The sequence below is a fragment of the Scyliorhinus torazame genome, chromosome 3, assembly GCF_047496885.1.
Source record: "Scyliorhinus torazame isolate Kashiwa2021f chromosome 3, sScyTor2.1, whole genome shotgun sequence".
NCBI lineage: Eukaryota > Metazoa > Chordata > Chondrichthyes > Carcharhiniformes > Scyliorhinidae > Scyliorhinus > Scyliorhinus torazame.
In genome coordinates, this window is record NC_092709.1 from 93,699,618 (window position 1) to 93,718,804 (window position 19,187).

Below are 19,187 nucleotides of genomic sequence, written 5' to 3' on the forward strand. Positions count from 1 at the left end.
GTCAGGTAGGTGGTTCAATTTACGCCGGCGGGAGAGGCGATTTATCGGCGGGACTTCGGCCCATCCTGGCCGGAGAATCGAGTGGGGAGGGGGGCCGCCAACCGGCGCGGCGCGATTCCCGCCCCTGCCGAATCTCCGGTGCCGGAGACTTTGGCAACCGGCGGGGGCGGGATTCACGTCAGCCCCCGGCGATTCTCCGACCCGGCGGGTGGTCGGAGAATGTCGCCCCAGATGTCACCTTCACTATCACTGACAGCATATGGGCTCCAATGGGCCTGCTTCAGATGGGCTATGCTCATTACCTCTCTGCCTCCCACTGCAGTCACTGCTAACTGTATTCATGTTCCTCACACTATAGTTCAAGTGTGTTATCCAACACATTCCTTGCAGTCGTATTAAATATAGATTTCCTACGTGTGCTGCTGGGAGAATAGATGTGATAGAGATGTTGATAGAGTTTGTATACCCATCACCTCTTGAACATGTTTTTAATGTAGGAAGGGATTCAATGACATCACAAGAGCTCTGAGAAATAAGCTGTTTTTGTCACATCTCTTGCTGCAAGGCATTGGAGTAACCCTCCTTCTGTTTCCTTGCTTTTCACTTGCATTTCCACATCCGATGAAGACTCCTGCTGCCCCAGGCCTCCTCCACATGCAATCCACGGTAGCACAGTGGTTAGCACTGTTACTTCACAGCGCCAGGGTCCCAGGTTCGATTCCTGGCTTGGGTCACTGGGTGTGCGGAGTCTGCACGTTCTCCCTGTGTCTGAGTGGGTTTCTTCTGGGTGCTCCGGTTTCCTCCCACAAATCCCGAAAGACGTGCTATTAGGTAATTTGGACATTCTGAATTCTCCCTCCGTGTACCCAAACAGGTGCCGAATGTGGCGACTAGGAGCTTTTCACAGTACCTTCATTGCAGTGGTAATGTAAGCCTACTTGTGACAATAAAGGTTATTATTATTATGGGGAGGTATGCAGGATGCAGCATTTAGTTTTAGTCATTCATGTAATTTGGTCGTCACTGGTTAGGCTAGCATTCATTGCTCATCCCGAATTGCCCTTGGGAATGTGGTAGTGAGCTGTCTTCTTGAACTGCTGGAGTCCATGCAGTGCAGGTACACCCACAGTGCTGATAGGGAGGGAGTTCCAGCATTTTGACCCAGAGACAATGAAGAAATGGCAATGTATTTTGAAGTCAGGATGGTGAGTGGATTGGAGAGGACCTTGCAGGTGGTAGTATTCCCATGTGTCTGCTTCCCTTGTCCTTTTAGGTGGTAGAGGTTATGGGTTTGAAAGGTGCCTTAGTGAGTTGCTGAAATGCATCTTGTAGATGGCACACATTGCTGTCACTGAGCATTGGTGGTGGTGGGAGTAAATGTTGAAGATGATAGATGGGGCACCAAACAAGCGGGCTGCTTTGTCCTGGATGATGTCAAGCTTCTTGAGTTTTGTTGGACTCATCCAGGCAAGTGGAGAGTATTCCATCACATTCCTGATTCTGGGGAGTCAGGAGGTGAGTTACTCTCGGCTGAATTCCCAGCATCTGACCTGCTCTTGCCGCCACAGTATTTATATGGTTGGTCCAGTTCAGTTTCTGGCCAATGATAATCCCCATGATATTGATAGTGGAGGATTCAGCAATGGTAATGCCTTTGAATGTCAGGGGGAGATGTTTGGATTTGCTCTTGTTGGGAGTTTGTCATTGCCTAGCACTTGTGTGCCTGACTCCTTCTCTTAATTCATTTGCTCGTTTGAATGTTACTTGCCACTTATCAGCCCAAGCCTGAATATTGTTCAGCACTTGCTAAATAATCGCACAGTATTTCAGTGTCCGAGGAGTCGTGAATGGTGATAAACATTGTGCAGTCATCTGTAAAAATCCCCACTTCTGACCTTATGATGGAAGGAAGGTCATTTTTAAAAATGTATTCTATTCCAAACATTTTCAAAAATACAAAAACACAAATCATTAACATTGTCAACACTCCCACAATTCACAGTTTGTGCAATTCCATCCCCTCCCACCCCAGGACAAACAATTCCTCAAACATTTGGAAGGAAGGTCATTGATGAAGCAGCTGAAGATGGGTACCCTGTGGAACTGCTGCAGTGAGTTCTTCACACAAATGTTGCCAGGGCTAGAAAGGTGTGGCTACGAGGAGAGATTGGATAGATTGGTGTTATTTTCCTTAAAACAAAGAAGGCTGAGGGGTGACTTAATTGAAGTGTACAAAATTATGAGGGGAAGAGATAGGGTGGACAGGATAAAATTGTTTCCCTTGGTGGAGAATTCTAGAAACAGGGGTCATAGATTCAAGATAAGTGGCAGAAGGTGCAATGGGGACATGAGAAAAAAACTTTTTTACGCAGAGGATAGTGGGAGTCTGGAATTCACTGCCCGAGTTGGTGTTGGGGGCAGAGACCCTAAACACTTTTAATAGGTACCTGGATCTGCACCTTAAGTGCTGTAAGCTACAGGGCTAGGGACCAGATTCAGGAAGGTGGGATTAGAAAGGGCACCTAGGTGTCCTTGGGCTGGTATGGACAAAATCACCCGAATGGCCTCTTTCTGTGCTGTAACTTTTCTATGATTCTATATCCTGGCACTAAGATGATTGATCTCCAACAACCACAACCATCGTCTTTTGTATTAGGGATGACTACAACCAACAGAGAGTTTCCCCCTTGATTCCCATTGACTCCAGTTTAGCTAGGGTTCCTTGATGCCATACTCAGTCAAATGCTGCCTTAAGGTCAAGGGCAATCACTCTCATCTCACCTCTGAAGTTCAGCTCTTTTGTCCACATTTGGACTAAGGCTGGGTGGCCCTGGCGGAACCCCAAATGAGCCTCAGTGAGCTGGTTATTGCTGGTTGACAGCACTGTTAACAACACTTTGCTGATGATCGAGAGAAGGCTGATGGGTAGACAGCAGTGTTTGTACTGGAACAGCTTGGCTAGTGACGTCGCTAGTTCTGGAGCACAAGAACTATTGTCAGGATGTTGTCTGAGCCCACAGCCTTTGCAGTATAGAGTGCCTTCAAGCTGTTTCTTGATATCACGTGGAGCGAGTCGAATTGGCTGAAGGCTGACATCTGTGATGCTACAGCAATGCAGGAGACTCTTCTTGGGATCCCTTACCTGCTCCCTTCTGATCGGCTGAGGCTACTTTTGCAAATTTACGCTTACAATTTTAAAAATACATACTTTCAATGAAACAGGTCTACTTAAATTCAAGGGTTTCCTGCTCAATCTCATAAGGTTTAAAAGCCCTTCACCTCCTATCGAATTGGCAAATCATAATATTGAAGAAATCTCCTGCAATTGATCACTATATGGTTCATAATTGATCATACTCAATATAGAGCGCAAGTTTAAAATGAGCACTGTTGAGCAAGTCTAGTGAAATAAAATGATTATTATATTAGACACCTCATCAAACATGATGTCATCAAACTGAGCCCACTCAAGAATCATTACATATACCAGTCTGGAATGCTTTAGTTTGCGTTGCTAACTCCCTTATACCCCAAACCGCTATTCCATTAAATGATCACCTCCTAAAGCAGAGCTTTCCAACCTCTGAGTTATGACCTCCAGTCGGTCTCGAGATGAGATTCTGAAGTTATGAACCCTCCCTGCTCAACAAATTTAGCCTCTCGTGCCCCATTCCCCTCTCCCTTCCCTACCTTCTATATAACTGGCTGATGTAAGAGGTAAATATTCTTTGAGTCTCTGATTTCCAGCTTAATTGGCAAGACCTATGATCATGCCTAGCTTTATGGAGGTTGATTATAAGAATCTCAACATGGGCCGACTTTCTCCGCTGGCAGTGTACCCCTGCCCGAAGGTTTCCCAAAGGCATGGGATGGCTTCAATGGGGAATCCCATTGTCAAGTGACGGGAAGAGAGAATCCTGCCCCCAGCAAACAGCCATCTCCGAGAAATGTGCAGTTGGAGAACTGGAGAATCCAGCCCCATGGTCTCCAAAAATAATAATTGTTCAAGTTAAAGGCAAATTTCACTCTGGCAGCAAGGGGCACTTTCAAAGTTATTAAATGGACAATTCAGAGTTGTTGTCAATGAATTTGCAGGTATTCTGAATGTGCTCTGAGATTCTGTAATATCGACTTTTACAGGTTTACGTCACCTTTTGCATGTTGGAGACTTGTGAAATGAAAAGAGAATTGTCATTTTATTACAATGCTAGAAAACAAGTTAATGCAATCCACATCACATATTACACAGTATGCTATTGTCATAAGTAACGTTATTGTTTAATTATCCTAACCTCAATGCTGTTTCTGTCATAATAATTGTGGGCCGGGATTCTCGGATCCTAAGGCTAAATGTTGACGGCGTCGACAGGCCCCCAGGATCAGCAATCCTGCTCCTCACAGGGGGCCAGCACGGCACTGGAGCGACTCACGCAGCTCCAGCCGCCACTGTCCAAAGATGTGCAGGGTAGGTGGTGTTACGGGGATAGGGCAGGGGAGTGGGCCGAGGTAGGGTGTTCTTTCGGAGGGCCGGTGCAGACTCGATGGGCTGAATGGCCTCCTTTTGCACTGTGGGGATTCTATGGAACTGTATTTTTGTGGTTGTGGTTAAAGCTCTCAGAATGTGGTTGACCGGCCAACATGTGACTTGAGGTTAATGTGGGGGAAGGCAAAAATACCCAACAAGGCACAATTCAGAAAAAGAAAATTCACAAAGGGTGAGATTTACTGGCCCCTCCCTTGAGCAGGATCATCCGGTCCCGGTGAAATAAATGGAGATTTCAATGGCTTGCCACATCCGCCATGGGGGAGCCTGCTGCAGGGGGGCCTGAAAAATCCCAGTCAGGGAACCAATAAAGCTCAACATGTTTCTTTGCTTGCAGCACCATTATGAATTGTCTGCCCCGGGCCAGGTTGGAGAATCGCCCGGGGGGGGGGTGGCGGTCGTCAGTGGGACGAAACCGAATAGCACCCAGAGGAAACCCATGCCGAGATGGGGAGAATGTGCAAACTCCACACAGTCAACCGAGGCCAGAATTGAACCCGGGTCCCGAGCATTGTGAGGCAGGTGGCCATATTGTGCCACCATTCCATTCTCTATGTGGGATAGAATGTCCCAGAGTTCAAGAAACGTGTTCTATTTCACCGACTGTTTTTCTTAATTAGCAAAGGAAAGGGAAACTGCTTGGCCACCACTTGAAATGGCACTTCATAGTACTTTGTTTTTTTTAGGTCATTGCATCAAAGACCCCGGGCATGAAAGGGAATAAGTCCAGTTATTGCTAGCATATTCTTAGTTTTAAACTTGTGAGAATCATTGTTCAGCTGTACAATGGTTTATATTCTTAGTTGCACTGTCCAGAATAAAGCAGTTCCTAGCAGAATACAGCCACAGATTGTAGTTGTGAGACTCAGGAGGTGACTGCATTGCGGCTGAATTGATTAATTAAGGTTTGACTAAAACCGGTCCAGAAAAGTAATGAACAATAAATAGACCTTGATTGTGACATGTCAGATAAAGGAAAAGTGATGGGATTTCAGCTGTGGCAGCAGCTGAATGAAATATATATATATATATTAATTGCGGTTCCTTTTCTTCGATGTTTGTATGGTTTTTAATAAATGAATTGAAGTCCAATGCCAGCAGCATTTCACCAGTGGGATAAATTTGTAAAACTACCCTCACGGGAGGGACTTTCTGCTCCCACTCGCCCCAGGACCAGAAATTCCCGCTCGAGGTCAACATACCTTTAGTTTATCCGTCAAATTCTCTGATCCGCAGGCAACAATTCCCAGGACGGAAATATTTTACAAAAATAAATATTTGAGCGTGACCATTTAGGCCAGAGTTTTAATGGTGCAAATTCTACTCACAGAAATAATTGCAGCTATGATCTCAGTGGCTCCGGTGCTCAGAGTGATGTATGGGATGTGATCTTTGTTAATGCCAGCCTCCGTGAAGATGCTGTTTGTATAGAACCAAATCTACAAAGGATAAAAGAATGAATTAAACCATAGAAAACGTAGAAACCCAATCTGTAGATTCTGAAGAGAATAACAAAGCGCACACTTTGTAGCACCTCCACTGGTGGTTGGCTAAAAGGCATTGTCTTGTAAAACATGAACGGTACAGACTGGAAGATATCAGGTTAGTTGGTCTGTTCGGAGTTATTTTGCCTTCGATAATAGCCCCTTCATATTAAAATATGAAATGCGCATGACCTGAACCCATTGCGTACGCAGGATAGTGTTGCTCTTTTTAGCCTTAGTTTATTAGCTCTGATAATGTCACCTTTGCTCACGAGTCGCCAGGTATCTTTCTGATACCGCCACGTGGTTCAAGCTCGAGTTATGATTAATAAGTCAGCACACCGCTTAGTAAGATTGAAATCAACAGTCATTTATTTTGTACAGCAATAGATGCTTACACAATAATCCTACTTTCTATATCACTACCTACCACTACTGGCCAATACTTAACTTTAGGAATGGCCCACCAGGTCAGGGAAACGAATGGTTTTTCCGAATTGGTCCTGAGCCCGTGGGATTCAAAGGCTGATAAAGGTCGATGGTTAGGAGTGTCTATCGGGTTGCGATCGCTGGAGTCAGACTTACGGTTTCTTTGTAGCAGGTTCTTGCGAAGGTTGCGAGCAGGAGAAGAAGGGAGAGAGAGCGAGATCTGAACTTGGCCCCTCAATTTATAGGGCCCAGGGGCTTCCCGCCTCTCGGGGCGGCCCTTGACCCTGAGTCCCAAGTGATTGGACTTGTTCCCAATCACTGGGTTCGATATGCTCCAATAATGGGGCGATTCCTCGATTGGGGGGTGGTCGTTCACCTGTCTTTGTTTCGGCCACTGCAGGCGGTGAGAGGTCTGGCCCGGCATTCAATTGCTAATATGTTGCAATTGTTCCCGGGGATAGCTGATTAAACTGCAGATGTCTGTGTTGATGTGCTGCTAATAGTTGTAGGTATCGATCTGGGCCGACTTCCCCAGAGCCGAATACGCTATTCTGTCTGCAGCTGTCCGTTTGTGTCCTGTTGGCTGCTTTTCCCATCAGCCTTTTCGGTTAGCCATTTTATATCGGGTTTGGGCCAAATTAATAGGGAATCAGCCCTTTTAGGTGGCTACAATAGTGTCCTAGGTCAAACCATGTTGAGCTGCATCAGCAATGACCATCCCTCCATCATAAGGTCAGAAGTAAGGATGTTTGCTGATGACTGCACAATGTTCAGTACCTTGCACAGCTCCTCAAATACTGAAGCTTCTAATGCTCATATTCAGCAAGACCTGGACAACATTCAAGCATGGGCTGATAAGTGGAAAATAACATTCACACCACAATAGTGACAGGTAATAATCATCTCCAACGACAGAAAAGCTAACCATCTCTTCTTGATATTTTATGGCTGAATCTCCATCATCAATATCCTGGGGGTTACCATAAATGTAACTGGACAAGCCATATAAATACTGTGGTTACAAGAAGAGGTCAGAGGCTAGGAATTCTGCAGAGAGTAGTTCATAATTCAGCCCCTTATCCCTCAAGGCCTGTCCACCAAGCACAAGCCAGGAGTGTGATGGAGCACTCTCCACTTGCCTGAATGAGTGCAGCTCCAATCACAGTCAAGAAGCTTGATGCCATCCAAAACAAAGCAGCCAACTTGATTGGCACCTCATCCAATAGAAACATTTACTCTTCTGCCACTAGTGCACAGCGGCAACAGTGTGTATCACCTACAAAATGCACTGCAGGAACTCACCAAGCCTTCTTCGACAGCCTTCCATACCCAAAGTCTCTACCACCTAGAAGAATGAGGACAGTCGATGCATGGGAACACCACCTGCAACTTTCCTCCTGAGCCAGGCAGTATCCTGATTTGGAAATATATCGCCGTTGCTTCACCGTCACTGGGTCAAAATCCTGGAACTCCCTTCCTAACAGCCCTGTGGGTTTACCTTACATGGATTGCAGCTCATCACCATCTTCACAAGGACAATTAGCAATGGACAACAAATGCTGGCCTAGCCAATGATGTCCGCAACCCAAAAACACCTGCCTGCTGTCGTGTTGGGTGTCCTGATACACAAATGAGCCAACACGGCTGTAGATGGCACAACTTAATTTTATTATGTTAACTAACAGATGCAACTAACTATAGACTTGGGTACGTTCGCTACCAGCTAACCTATGGACCGAGCCCTATCACTAATGTTGGTGAGGCACTCAGCACATGGTCTATGTCTGAGTGTCACGCTGCAAGCTCTGTGTCCCGAGCTGTCTCCTACCAGAATGAGCGGGAACTCTCGTGTTCCCCCTTTTATAGTGCGTGTGCTCTTACTCGTGATTGGCTGCGATATTGTGTGTGTGCTGGTTGGTCCAAATGCCTGCCCATCAGTGTGTGTGTGATTGCACCATGATATGCTGATCTGGATATCATGACACCTGCTGCTATTTTTACAGCAGTAGATATCAGGTGTCGGCTGTGGTGAGCCAAGGCATTTAATTACTATATTTAAATCAGAATCCCACAGAGCAACTTGGAGCTTCATTTGAAATTCTCTGCTGCTGTGCGCATTTGTGAGGTGTCAGGAAACTCTGGCAGTGAAAGGAAGGAAGAAACTGCCTACCTTAGAAAGTAAGTGACGGGTTCAATTCTCCTCGTCACGGGGGGGGTCCAGCAATGCATAGCCTCAGGCTCCGCATGGAGGCCCTTGGCTTTTGCCAGCCTGTATCACAGCCTCCCAGTCCTACTGATCACGGGCCTCTCCCGCCATTTGCTGATCTTCCCTTCACCCCAGCCATGAAATGCACCCCCCCGCAATCCCAATTTCCATGGTCTGTCCTCTGACGGAGAGCCTCCCACCACAAGTTCCTTCCCACCCAGCAGCCAGGCTGTTCAGTTTTGCATCTACCAGGCAAAAGATGGAGCCACAAGGTGTTCATGAAATTCTGCCGTTAAGATTTGTTTGCCTCCTGGCCTTGCCAGGTTCTCCAGCCATTTTCAGCCTCAACTGCCCGCCTCACCTATCCCTTTGTCTCAACTGGAACAGAAGCTAAAGACCTTCAATTGGTTTTAAACACCCAAGATGAGAATGGAAAAGGTTAACTGAGATTTTTGTTCCTCACTGAAATGCAGTGATCCTTGCAGTGTGTTCTTGTGGGGATGTCAGGCAAGAACAGGATAGCTTCAATTACGGTGACGTAATAAACTAACTTGCTGCTGTCAAGGCTCAATTGTCCATCCATACTTTCCCAGAAAACATATCAAATTAATCTCTTTACATTTGAAACGTATTCTTTCAACAACAAAGTATCATATTATCATCTCTTTTTGATATTCTTCCATACCTACATGTATAGTAAGAAGTCTTACAACACCAGGTTAAAGTCCAACAGGTTTGTTTTAAACACTAGCTTCCTCACCTGAGGAAGGAGCAGTGCTCCGAAAGCTAGTGTTTGAATCAAACCTGTTGGGCTTTAACCTGGTGTTGTAAGACTTCTTACTGTGCTCACCCCAGTCCAACGGCAGCATCTCCACATCATGGCTACATGTACAGTAACATTCATCACCAGGACCTCCAGTACCATGTGTATGCCATGTGCATGCCCTCTGCCTCAGTTCTTGTATCATCCTGAAACTTGATGTTGTCTGTCTGCCAGAGCACTTCATTCCTTGGGCTGAATGAGAGGTTGGATGGCGCACTCGTCCAGAAACCCCCTCAGCGTGTGTGGTAGTATGACTGGGGGTATTACGGTACCTTCAGAGGTGAGCTGCCATTGGTGCAGAGGACTCGCTGCCCATTGGCCCAGGTAAGTCATGTGCCTCTCAGGATATAAGAACCCGTGTTCCCCGGCAGTCGGCCATTCTTCTGTACGTCTGCTGTCGGGCACACATCTTGTGTATTAAAGCTTTTGTTTGGATCGCATCTTTGCCTCATGTCCAATTGATGGTGCATCAGCGTGGAACCGACATAGCTCACATTGACCTGTCCCATAGCCATAACGTGCTGAGGGGTGGACTAGCGAGGGCCGAGTGGGAATAATGTCCTTATTGGGGAGGAAGTCCTGCTCTTTGGAGCTACTGGCCAATCACATCAGGAAGGCATCAGTGGCCACTGCTAGGACTGTGGAAGAAGAAGAAGAAGATGGATCCCTTGAGCAGGTCAGTCCAGGGTCTTGGGGTGTGAAGATTTGGTTACGTTAAGGGGAGGGGCAGGAGGTGAGGAAGTGGGTTTAAGGGAGGGAGTGAGTCGGAAGGAAATGGGGGGAGGGTTTGACCCGAAGGACGCCATCACATATTCGGCAGACCCCGAAGAATGACCCCCCCCACCTACACGACTTCCTTTACACCCTTTAAGCACTTGACCTAAAATAAATCGGGCTTCGCACTCCCACCCTGCTGCCCACGTCAAACATTTTATGGGTAGGTTATTATTAGGGTCAATTGGTTTGATAACAAGCCTAAATTTGCCCTTAATTGTTCATTTAAATATGTCGTGTTGGGGTGGGATCGGAGGTGAACAGGAGGGTGGTGGGACGGGCACACACTGTTTTAAGTGCCACCCCCACATTTTATATGCAACCCCCCCCCCCACTTCCGGCAGGAAACATAGCCATTGAGGGCATACAAAATTCAGCTCCTTAAGCGGACATTGGTGCGAGGAGCCACACATACAGCACCATGAAAATTGCTTCTCGTCAGGGCTTACAGACTAAAGCCACAGATTTAACACCTCCAGGGGAATGCAAATTATGGTAATTTGCAACTGCAAGCTAAAACCAGACTTTCAAACAAACAGGTCTTAATAGCACAGCACCCATATAGCATCCGTTTTTCACCCTTTCACCAAAATAACCCTGTTTAAATTTCAAAACCAGCCCACCTCCAACCTGCCCACTTCAGTAACAAGGGAACATGCAGTCAACCACTTTCAGGAGCCAGGTTGCTCATTTATATATGTGACTGAGACTGGCAGCCTCTGATTTATCTTGCTGAGACTGGCCGGCTGGATTTCCCAGATCCCGGGAAAGCAGGCAGATACAAGAAGACGTGAGCAGCTTTTGGAGAAGGTACACGTTTGACCCAGCTGCCCCCATGCACCCCCCCCCCACCACCCTCAACCCCCAAATCAAACCGCCTCCAATGAGTCGGGAATTGGAATCCCCCCTTCCTCTAGGATCCTACCCCTCCTCCTAGGGCTAAGGCATTGTGCAGCTATACTGGGGTCACATCCCAACCAGATCAGAGATGGCAACTCCCCCCCCACATCCTCTCATGCTCCATCTCCTCCTGGAAGCTAAGCTGTCAATCAGTCTGGTTACTGGGCAGCAAACCTGCCAAAGCAAAAGTACATAAGTTGTGGAATCAAACCTCCACAGCATGTGGGGAAACCCAAACTTCTAGAATCCCTAATGTTATGTATTAGAAAACCCTGCTGGTGGTACGTCACATGATCCATAGAGACACCAGCAGAGAGTGTTTGCGCAGACTTCAGGGGCAAAATTCTCCCCCAACGGCATGATGTCCGCCGACTGGCGCCCAAAACGGCGCCAATCAGACGGGCACCGCGCCGCCCCAAAGGTGCGGAATGCTCCGCATATTTGGGGGCCGAGCCCCAACATTGAGGGGCTAGGCCGACGGCGGAGGGATTTCCGCCCCGCCAGCTGGCGGAAACGGCGTTTGTTGCCCCGCCAGTTGGCGCGGAAATGACATCCCCGGGCGGCGCATGCGCGGGAGTGTCAGTGGCCGCTGACAGTTTCCCGCGCATGCGCAGGAGTGTCAGCGGCCGCTGACAGTTTCCCGCGCATGTGCAGGAGTGTCAGCGGCCGCTGACAGTTTCCCGCGCATGCGCAGTGGGGAGAGTCTCTTCCGCCTCCGCCATGGTGGAGACCGTGGCGGAGGCGGAAGGGAAAGAGTGCCTCCACGGCACAGGCCCGCCCGCGGATCGGTGGGCCCCGATCGCGGGCCAGGCCACCGTGGGGGCACCCCCCGGGGCGAGATCGCCCCGCGCCACCCCCAGGACCCCGGAGCCCGCCCGCGCCGCCTGTAAATACCTACTTTAATTTACGCCGGCGGGACAGGCAATTTCTCGGCGGGACTTCGGCCCATCCGGGCCGGAGAATTGAGTGGGGGGTCCCGCCAACCGGCACGGCCCGATTCCCGCCCCCGCCCAATCTCCGGTACCGGAGACTTCGGCAACCGGCGGGAGCGGGATTCACGGCGGCCAACGGCCATTCTCCGACCCGCTGGGGGGTCGGAGAATGACGCCCCATTTCTCCATTTTAGCTTGTACGAGCAACATCTCCTAATAAGCCTCTCATCCTGTTTGTAACAAATCCAACTGTGTGGCACTTCCATACCTCTTCTCTTTGTGGCAACTCAGAGAAAGAACAAAAGAGAAAACTGGTGATGAGCATTGAGACAAAATACAAGATTACTGAAGAACAAAATTGTTGACAAGAAAATTGGGGACAGCGTTGAGAGCGGAGAGCGGTTCTCAAGACTGGACTCACACATAGGGAGAAGCAAAGCCCCAGATGCTGCAGGTTTAAAAACAAACTGGAATACTACCATGAGTAAGAATAACTACAGTTCAAAAATTTTCTTACCATTAAGTGGGTAGAATCTGGGCTGCAGGGACCACACACATGGCAAAGTGGAATGGGCTGTGGAACGGGGATTCAGAAGTCTTCCAACTCTGTACAGGCCATTACTGGGGAAACGTCAAACCACAGTCAGGCAAAAAGAACAATTTCCAAGTTGCATTGTGGTTAAGAGGCTAGCTTGTTCCATACATCCAAAAGAATTGGAAGGGTGGAATTTGGCTGAAGTTTAGACTTGAGGAGCCGGTATCCGGAATGGCGGGAAAAATGGGCGCCATGGATGCATTTGAAGAAGTCTGTGAGACTTGGAACTCATATGAGAAGGGATTTCTATTGTATCTCATAGCGAATCAAACATCGGCAGACCTAAAGGTTGCAACTTTTCTCAGGTCGGTAGGGCGTAAAACTTTTACGCTGCTGCAAAATTTAGTTCATCCAGGAAAACCAGGAGAATGAACTATTGAAGATTTCAAAAGAGCATTTCTCACCCAGATCATTGTTAATTGCAGAAAGGTTTCGGTTTCACCACCGTAGTCAGGGAGAAGGTGAAAGCATTTGACAATTTGCAGCAATTTTAAGAACATTAGCAAAATACTGCGAGTTCGGAGCAATACTAGACATCCTTTGTGATAGGCTCATATGTGGACTCTGCAGTGGAGCTATTCAGAGGAAGTGGCTCACTGTAAACGATTTAAGTCTCAAATCTACTATGAAAGTTGCCACCTCAATGGAGCTAGCGATGAAATAGGCTTCACAGATAGGGACTGGAGCAATGATCCATACAATGGAGGCAGTCAGAAACAAGGCTGCATGTATAGCCATGTCATCAATGTACACAGGTTGGACACTCAACGGGGGAATACCAGGGTGGAGCAAAGAACTGTGGCAATAAGGGCCACATTGCCAAAGCACGTTGGGCTCAGCAAACTTCACCAACATCAAAGATATGCAAAAAAAAAAACACATCTAAGCAGACTAGTGGTATCGGTTAGTTAGTAGATGAAGTTCAAGACCACTCAGGAGACAATGTACTGAAACAAGTTCAGGAGCTGAAACTAGGCATCTTTTTGGCGTGGGGCATAAACAACATTTTTGGGCATTCCCAAAACTTGATGGTAACCAAGTCAAAATGAAAGTAGATATGGATGTAGCTGTATCATTGATACCTGAGACAATTTACAATCAGAAGTTGAAGCATCTGCCTTAAAACCATCAAATGTTACCCTAAGGACGTGCACAGAAGAGGCTGTACCATTAAAAGGATGCATGATGGTAAAAGTAGAAGTAAATGAACAAACAGTGGAGTTTCCTCTTCACATTTTCCATGGAAACTTTCCTGCTTTATTTGGTACAGCATGGTTAACAAAAATTAAACTCAACTGGGGTGCAGTGAATCAGCTAGTGGATTCAAAGAACGGCCGAAAACAACTCTGGAGAAGTATGAAAAGGTGTTTGAAGATTCACTGGGTTCAATGACTGGATTTGAAGTGCAACTAAAAATCAAGCCAAACAGTACATCTAAACATCTCAAAGCTAGAACCGTACATTCACCACCAGGCCAAAAGTCGAAGAAGAACTAGAAAGACTGGTCCAAACAGGAGTCACTGAACCAGTTGCTACATGTGATTGGGCAGCACCAGTAGTTCTTGTATTGAAACCTGATAGCTCAGTGAGAATATGTGGGGATTTTAAAACAACTATTAACCCAGTATTGTGTGCAGATCATTATCCACTGCCACTGTTTGAATACTTGTTGTCTGGACTTTCTGGAGGGCAGAAATTCAGTAAAGTTGATATAACACAGGTGAATTTACAAATGAATGTGGCTACAAAATCACAGCTGCTATTCACTATCGTGATGCATAGTTAGCATTAGTTAGGCCCCATTTAGAATACTGTGAGCAATTTTGGGTCCCACACCTCAGGAAGGACATACTGGCACTGGAGCGGGTCCAGCGGAGATTCACACGGATGATCCCAGGAATGGTAGGCCTAACATACGATGAACGTCTGAGGATCCTGGGATTATATTCATTGGAGTTTAGGAGGTTGAGGGGAGATCTAATAGAAACTTACAAGATAATGAATGGCTTAGATAGGGTGGATGTAGGGAAGTTGTTTCCATTAGCAGGGGGGACTAGGACCCGGGGGCACAGCCTTAGAATAAAAGGGAGTCACTTTAGAACAGAGATGAGGAGAAATTTCTTCAGCCAGAGAGTGGTGGGTCTGTGGAATTCATTGCCACAGAGGGTGGTGGAGGCCGGGACGTTGAGTGTCTTTAAGACAGAAGTTGATAAATTCTTGATTTCTCGAGGAATTAAGGGCTATGGAGAGAGAGCGGGTAAATGGAGTTGAAATCAGCCATGATTGAATGGTGGAATGGACTCGATGGGCCGAATGGCCTTACTTCCACTCCTAGGTCTTATGGTCTTATAACGGTCTGTTTAATTACAGAAGGCCTACTTTTGGAATAATATCTGCTCCTGCTCTTTTTCGGAGATCCATGGATCAAATTCTCAGTGGGCTAAATGGAATGGGGTGCAATATTATTTAGGTGACATTCTCATCACTGGTTCAAGTGAACAGGAACACTTGAAGAACTTGGAAGCTACTCTGAAACGTCTACAAAACCAAAATCTCCAAGTTAAAAAGGAAAAGTGCAACTTTTCCAAGACATCCATAAATTACCTGGGTCACATTATTGATGAGGATGGCTTGCAAAATGTGCCAAAAATGGTGATAGCAATCTTAGAAGCACCATGTCCTCAAAATGTGACACAACTGAGGTTGTTTCTAGGATTGATCAATTATTATGTTAAATTTGTGCCAAATTTAGCAACACAATTGGAGCTTTTACAGAGTTTGTTATGTTCCAAACAGTTATGGAACTGGTCAGAAGAATGCTAAAGTTCATACAACGAGGTAAAAGATGCCTTACAGAAGTCAGAGCTGTTGGTACACTACATTCACAAGCTGAAGTTGCAACTTGCTTGCGATGCATAACCCAATGGGGTTGGTGCAGTTGTCTCACACATAATGCCTTCAGGAGAGGAACGGCTGAGAGCATTTGCTTCACAAACTCTTACTAGCACAGAAACAAATTAGACTCAGCTAGAAAAAGAGGCTATGGGCATCATTTTCAAGGTAAGAAGGTTTCACCACTACCTTTATGGACTTTGTTTTACTCTTTTGATGGATCATCGACCCTTGATGACAATCTTTGGGTCCTATGAATTCTCCCTCCGTGTACCTGAACAGGTGCTGTAGTGTGGCGACTAGGGGATTTTTACAGTAACTTCATTGCAGTGTTAATGTAAGCCTACTTGTGGCAATAATAAAGATTATGATTATCATTATTATTACTATAGCGGTACTCGTTATTCAGCATCTAGTAGGTTACAGAGATGGTCTTTGATATTATTGGCACACACGCACGATATCCAATATCATAAGTCGGAGCAACATGCAAATGTTGATGCTTTGTCAAGATTGCCATTATAAGTTAAGCAAGAACCTGAAGCACTCCACCCCTGCAACCGTTACATCCGTGGGAATGGCTAACAAAGTCATGGCAGGAAATACACATAATCCACGCTGGTCCAGTGGAGGCACATATGCTCTGAGTGATTGTGCATGCCCACTCCAAATGGCCGGAAATTGCAATCATGTAATCCATGACGACAGAACAAACTATTGGGAAGCTGGACAAAATATTCGCAAGATTTGGTACACCAGAGCTCGTCATAAGTGACGATGGTACTCAGTTCACATCTAAGGAGTTTGAAGACCATGGAAGGAAAATGGTATACAGCACGTGGGCAGCTCCGTGCCATCCTGCAACAAATGGATTGGCCAAAGAATTCATACAGTCACTTAACCATTCCATCAAGGCATCAAAGGACCAAGGTACATGGGCAAGAAGAGTGAACATATTCTTTCTGTCTTACCAGAACACCGCTCACGCAACGATACAGAGTTCACCAACAATGCTGCTGTTCAAAAGGAAACTGCCAACACAGTTTGATCTTTTGATACCACCTAATATTTCAGAGATTGTCAAATGACAACAACCATCACAGATTGCGAGGAAGGAACTAAACTCTAAAATGCGAGTATTCACTCAAGGAGAGTGGGTGCTCGCCAGAAGGTACACAACCAATGAAGAATGGGTACCTGCTGTGATCATAGCAAAGACAGGTCCAATATCATACACTGCACAGACAGATGATGAAAGAGCTTGGTGACGTCATACTGACCAACTACTAGCTTTACCAAGTGAAGGGCGCCACAGTAGCGCAGTGGTTAGCCCAGTTGTTTCACAGCTCCAGGGTCCCAGGTTATATTCCCTGCTTGGGTCACTGTTTGTGCAGAGTCCGCACGTTCTCCCCGTGTGTGCGTGGGTTTCCTCCAGGTGCTCCGGTTTCCTCCCACAGTCCAAAGATATGCAAGTTAGGTGGATTGGCCATGCTAAATTGCCCTTAGTGTCCAAAAAGGTTAGGTGGGGTTACTGGGGAACAGGAATAGGGTGGAGGTGTGGGCTTAGGTGGGGTGATCTTTCCAAGGGCCAGTGTAGAATTGATGGGCTGAATGGTCTCTTTCTGCACAGTAAATTCTATGATTCTATGAAATCCTGCACAGAGTCTGGTTGCAGTGCATGAGTGACAAAAAGAGACAAAAATGCAGAAGAAACTGAGTTGGGGGCCCTCTCTAATTTGGACAGTCAGAATCCTGTCAGACAAAGGGAAGCACATTGGCTTTGACTTTGATGGTGAGAGTGAAAACAAGGCACTGTTTGAAGATATCAGAGGGAGTCATAAAACCAAAGATGTAAGCCTCGCAGCAGAAAGAAGATCTAATGAAGATACTGGAAAAATGTAGACAGATTTGTTGGAAAATATCAACAGAGTTGAAGGGAAACACCAGGAGGCACTTTGTTAATGAATCATGATATAGACACAGGAAACTCTGAACCAATAAAACCACATCTGTCGTGACTAAAATCACAGACACTGGCTCAGTTACAGACTGAAATACAGTGCATGTTAGATATGTTGTGGAAACAAGTGAAAATGCTGTGGTTCACAGAACACCAAGTAAAGTTTGGGAGATTGAACACCATCTTAATAAACGAACTGATGCTGGCCGCCCCGAACTTTTCCAGACCATTTAAAATGGCCACAGATGCCAGTAACCTGGGGATAGGGGCAGTGCTACTACAACATGTTAATGCAGGAATAGAGAGGCCTGTGGGATTTTTTTTTAAAGCTAAAACCGTGTCAAAGAAATTATTTCACCATTGAAAAGGAAGCCTCAGCATTTCTCCTGGACCTTTAGCATTTTGAAGTAGATATCCGGCATGACAATAAACAAAGCTTAGTTTATATGGACCATAATTCGCTTGCATTTATAAAGAGGTTTAAAACTGCAAGATTATTCCCTTGGAGTTTATTATTACAACAGCTCAATGTTAAAATTGTACACATTCCTGGAAAGGATAATGGAGTGGGGACGCTTTGTCACGGGTTTAAGGGCTGGTTAGTTACCAATGTAGAGACTGGGAAAGGAACTTATTTTTCGGTGATGGATAGATGGATAAGTGTTTGTGATTTATGTCTTGAAAGCCTCATAATGAAACGTCCATGCCCTTACGTTTCATTCCTTTAGAGAGGGAAGTGTATAAGGGCCCTTTCTGTTGATTCCCTTATTTTCCCTTTCTTTATTTTTACTGTTATCATTTTGATCCATGGATGCTTAATGGACGTATATCTAAGTCGAGCAGGGGAAATGAGAAAAGTTACAACATAGAACATGCTTGTACCTTTCTGACAGTAGTACTCAGACTTTTCAGCACCCAAAGATCTGTGGGGCTCGGTTCGATTGGGTGGCTCGTGGCAAATGAATTGGCCAAAAGGTCTATTTTGCCTGGTAACAGGCGGTGATTGGGTCCTGCCTGAATGGGATGAAGAGAGCCTGGGGAAAAGCAGTTGGAGACATGGTCGCTGAGACACAAGGATCTGCCTCCTCGCTCTCTCTCCTTCATGTTTTCTCCAGAAAAGCTGGATGGCTGGTGAATTTCTGAAACTGCAGAGATCTGAATGAATCTACAGTGAAATCCATACAGTGAAATCCATTACAGAGTGGAAAGCAGAAATCTCAAACTGAAAGCTTAAAGCGAAGGAAGGTGTGCTCGAAACAACCATCTGAAACAAATACTCTTATTTTTTACTTTTACTTATTTTTTTACCCCCTCTTCTCCCCTCTGTGTTTGTCTGTCTTGAGTGTGTGTATATAGAGGGTGAGATGGGTTGAGGTAAAGGGGTGGGATTGGGAATTGGATACTAGTTAACCTGTTGTATTTGTTGCATATTTTGTTATTGTTATTAATAAAGTTGATTGTTTTTAAATTTACAAACTTGGTGACTGTAATTATTGGACAACTAAGGGCCAAGGGCTTCAGATGTTTTTTTTTTAAATTTAGAGTACCAAATCTTTTTGTTTTCAATTAAGGGGCAATTTAGCGTGGCCAATCCACCTACCCTGCACATCTTTGGGTTGTGGGAGTGAGACCCACGCAGACACGGGGAG

The 19,187-nt window shown here is 46.1% G+C and overlaps 1 protein-coding gene across 9 annotated transcripts in view; it reads right to left on the reverse strand.

Annotated features, from left to right (window-relative positions):
- slc2a9l2 (solute carrier family 2 member 9, like 2) overlaps positions 1 to 19,187 on the reverse strand; it is a 768,327-nt gene that overhangs the window by 211,083 nt on the left and 538,057 nt on the right. For all 9 annotated transcript variants that reach the window (XM_072495986.1, XM_072495985.1, XM_072495983.1 and 6 more), the window contains one exon: positions 5,872 to 5,982. In XM_072495986.1, the coding sequence (XP_072352087.1) occupies positions 5,872 to 5,982 (111 nt within the window). The remainder of the gene's footprint in view (positions 1 to 5,871; positions 5,983 to 19,187) is intronic.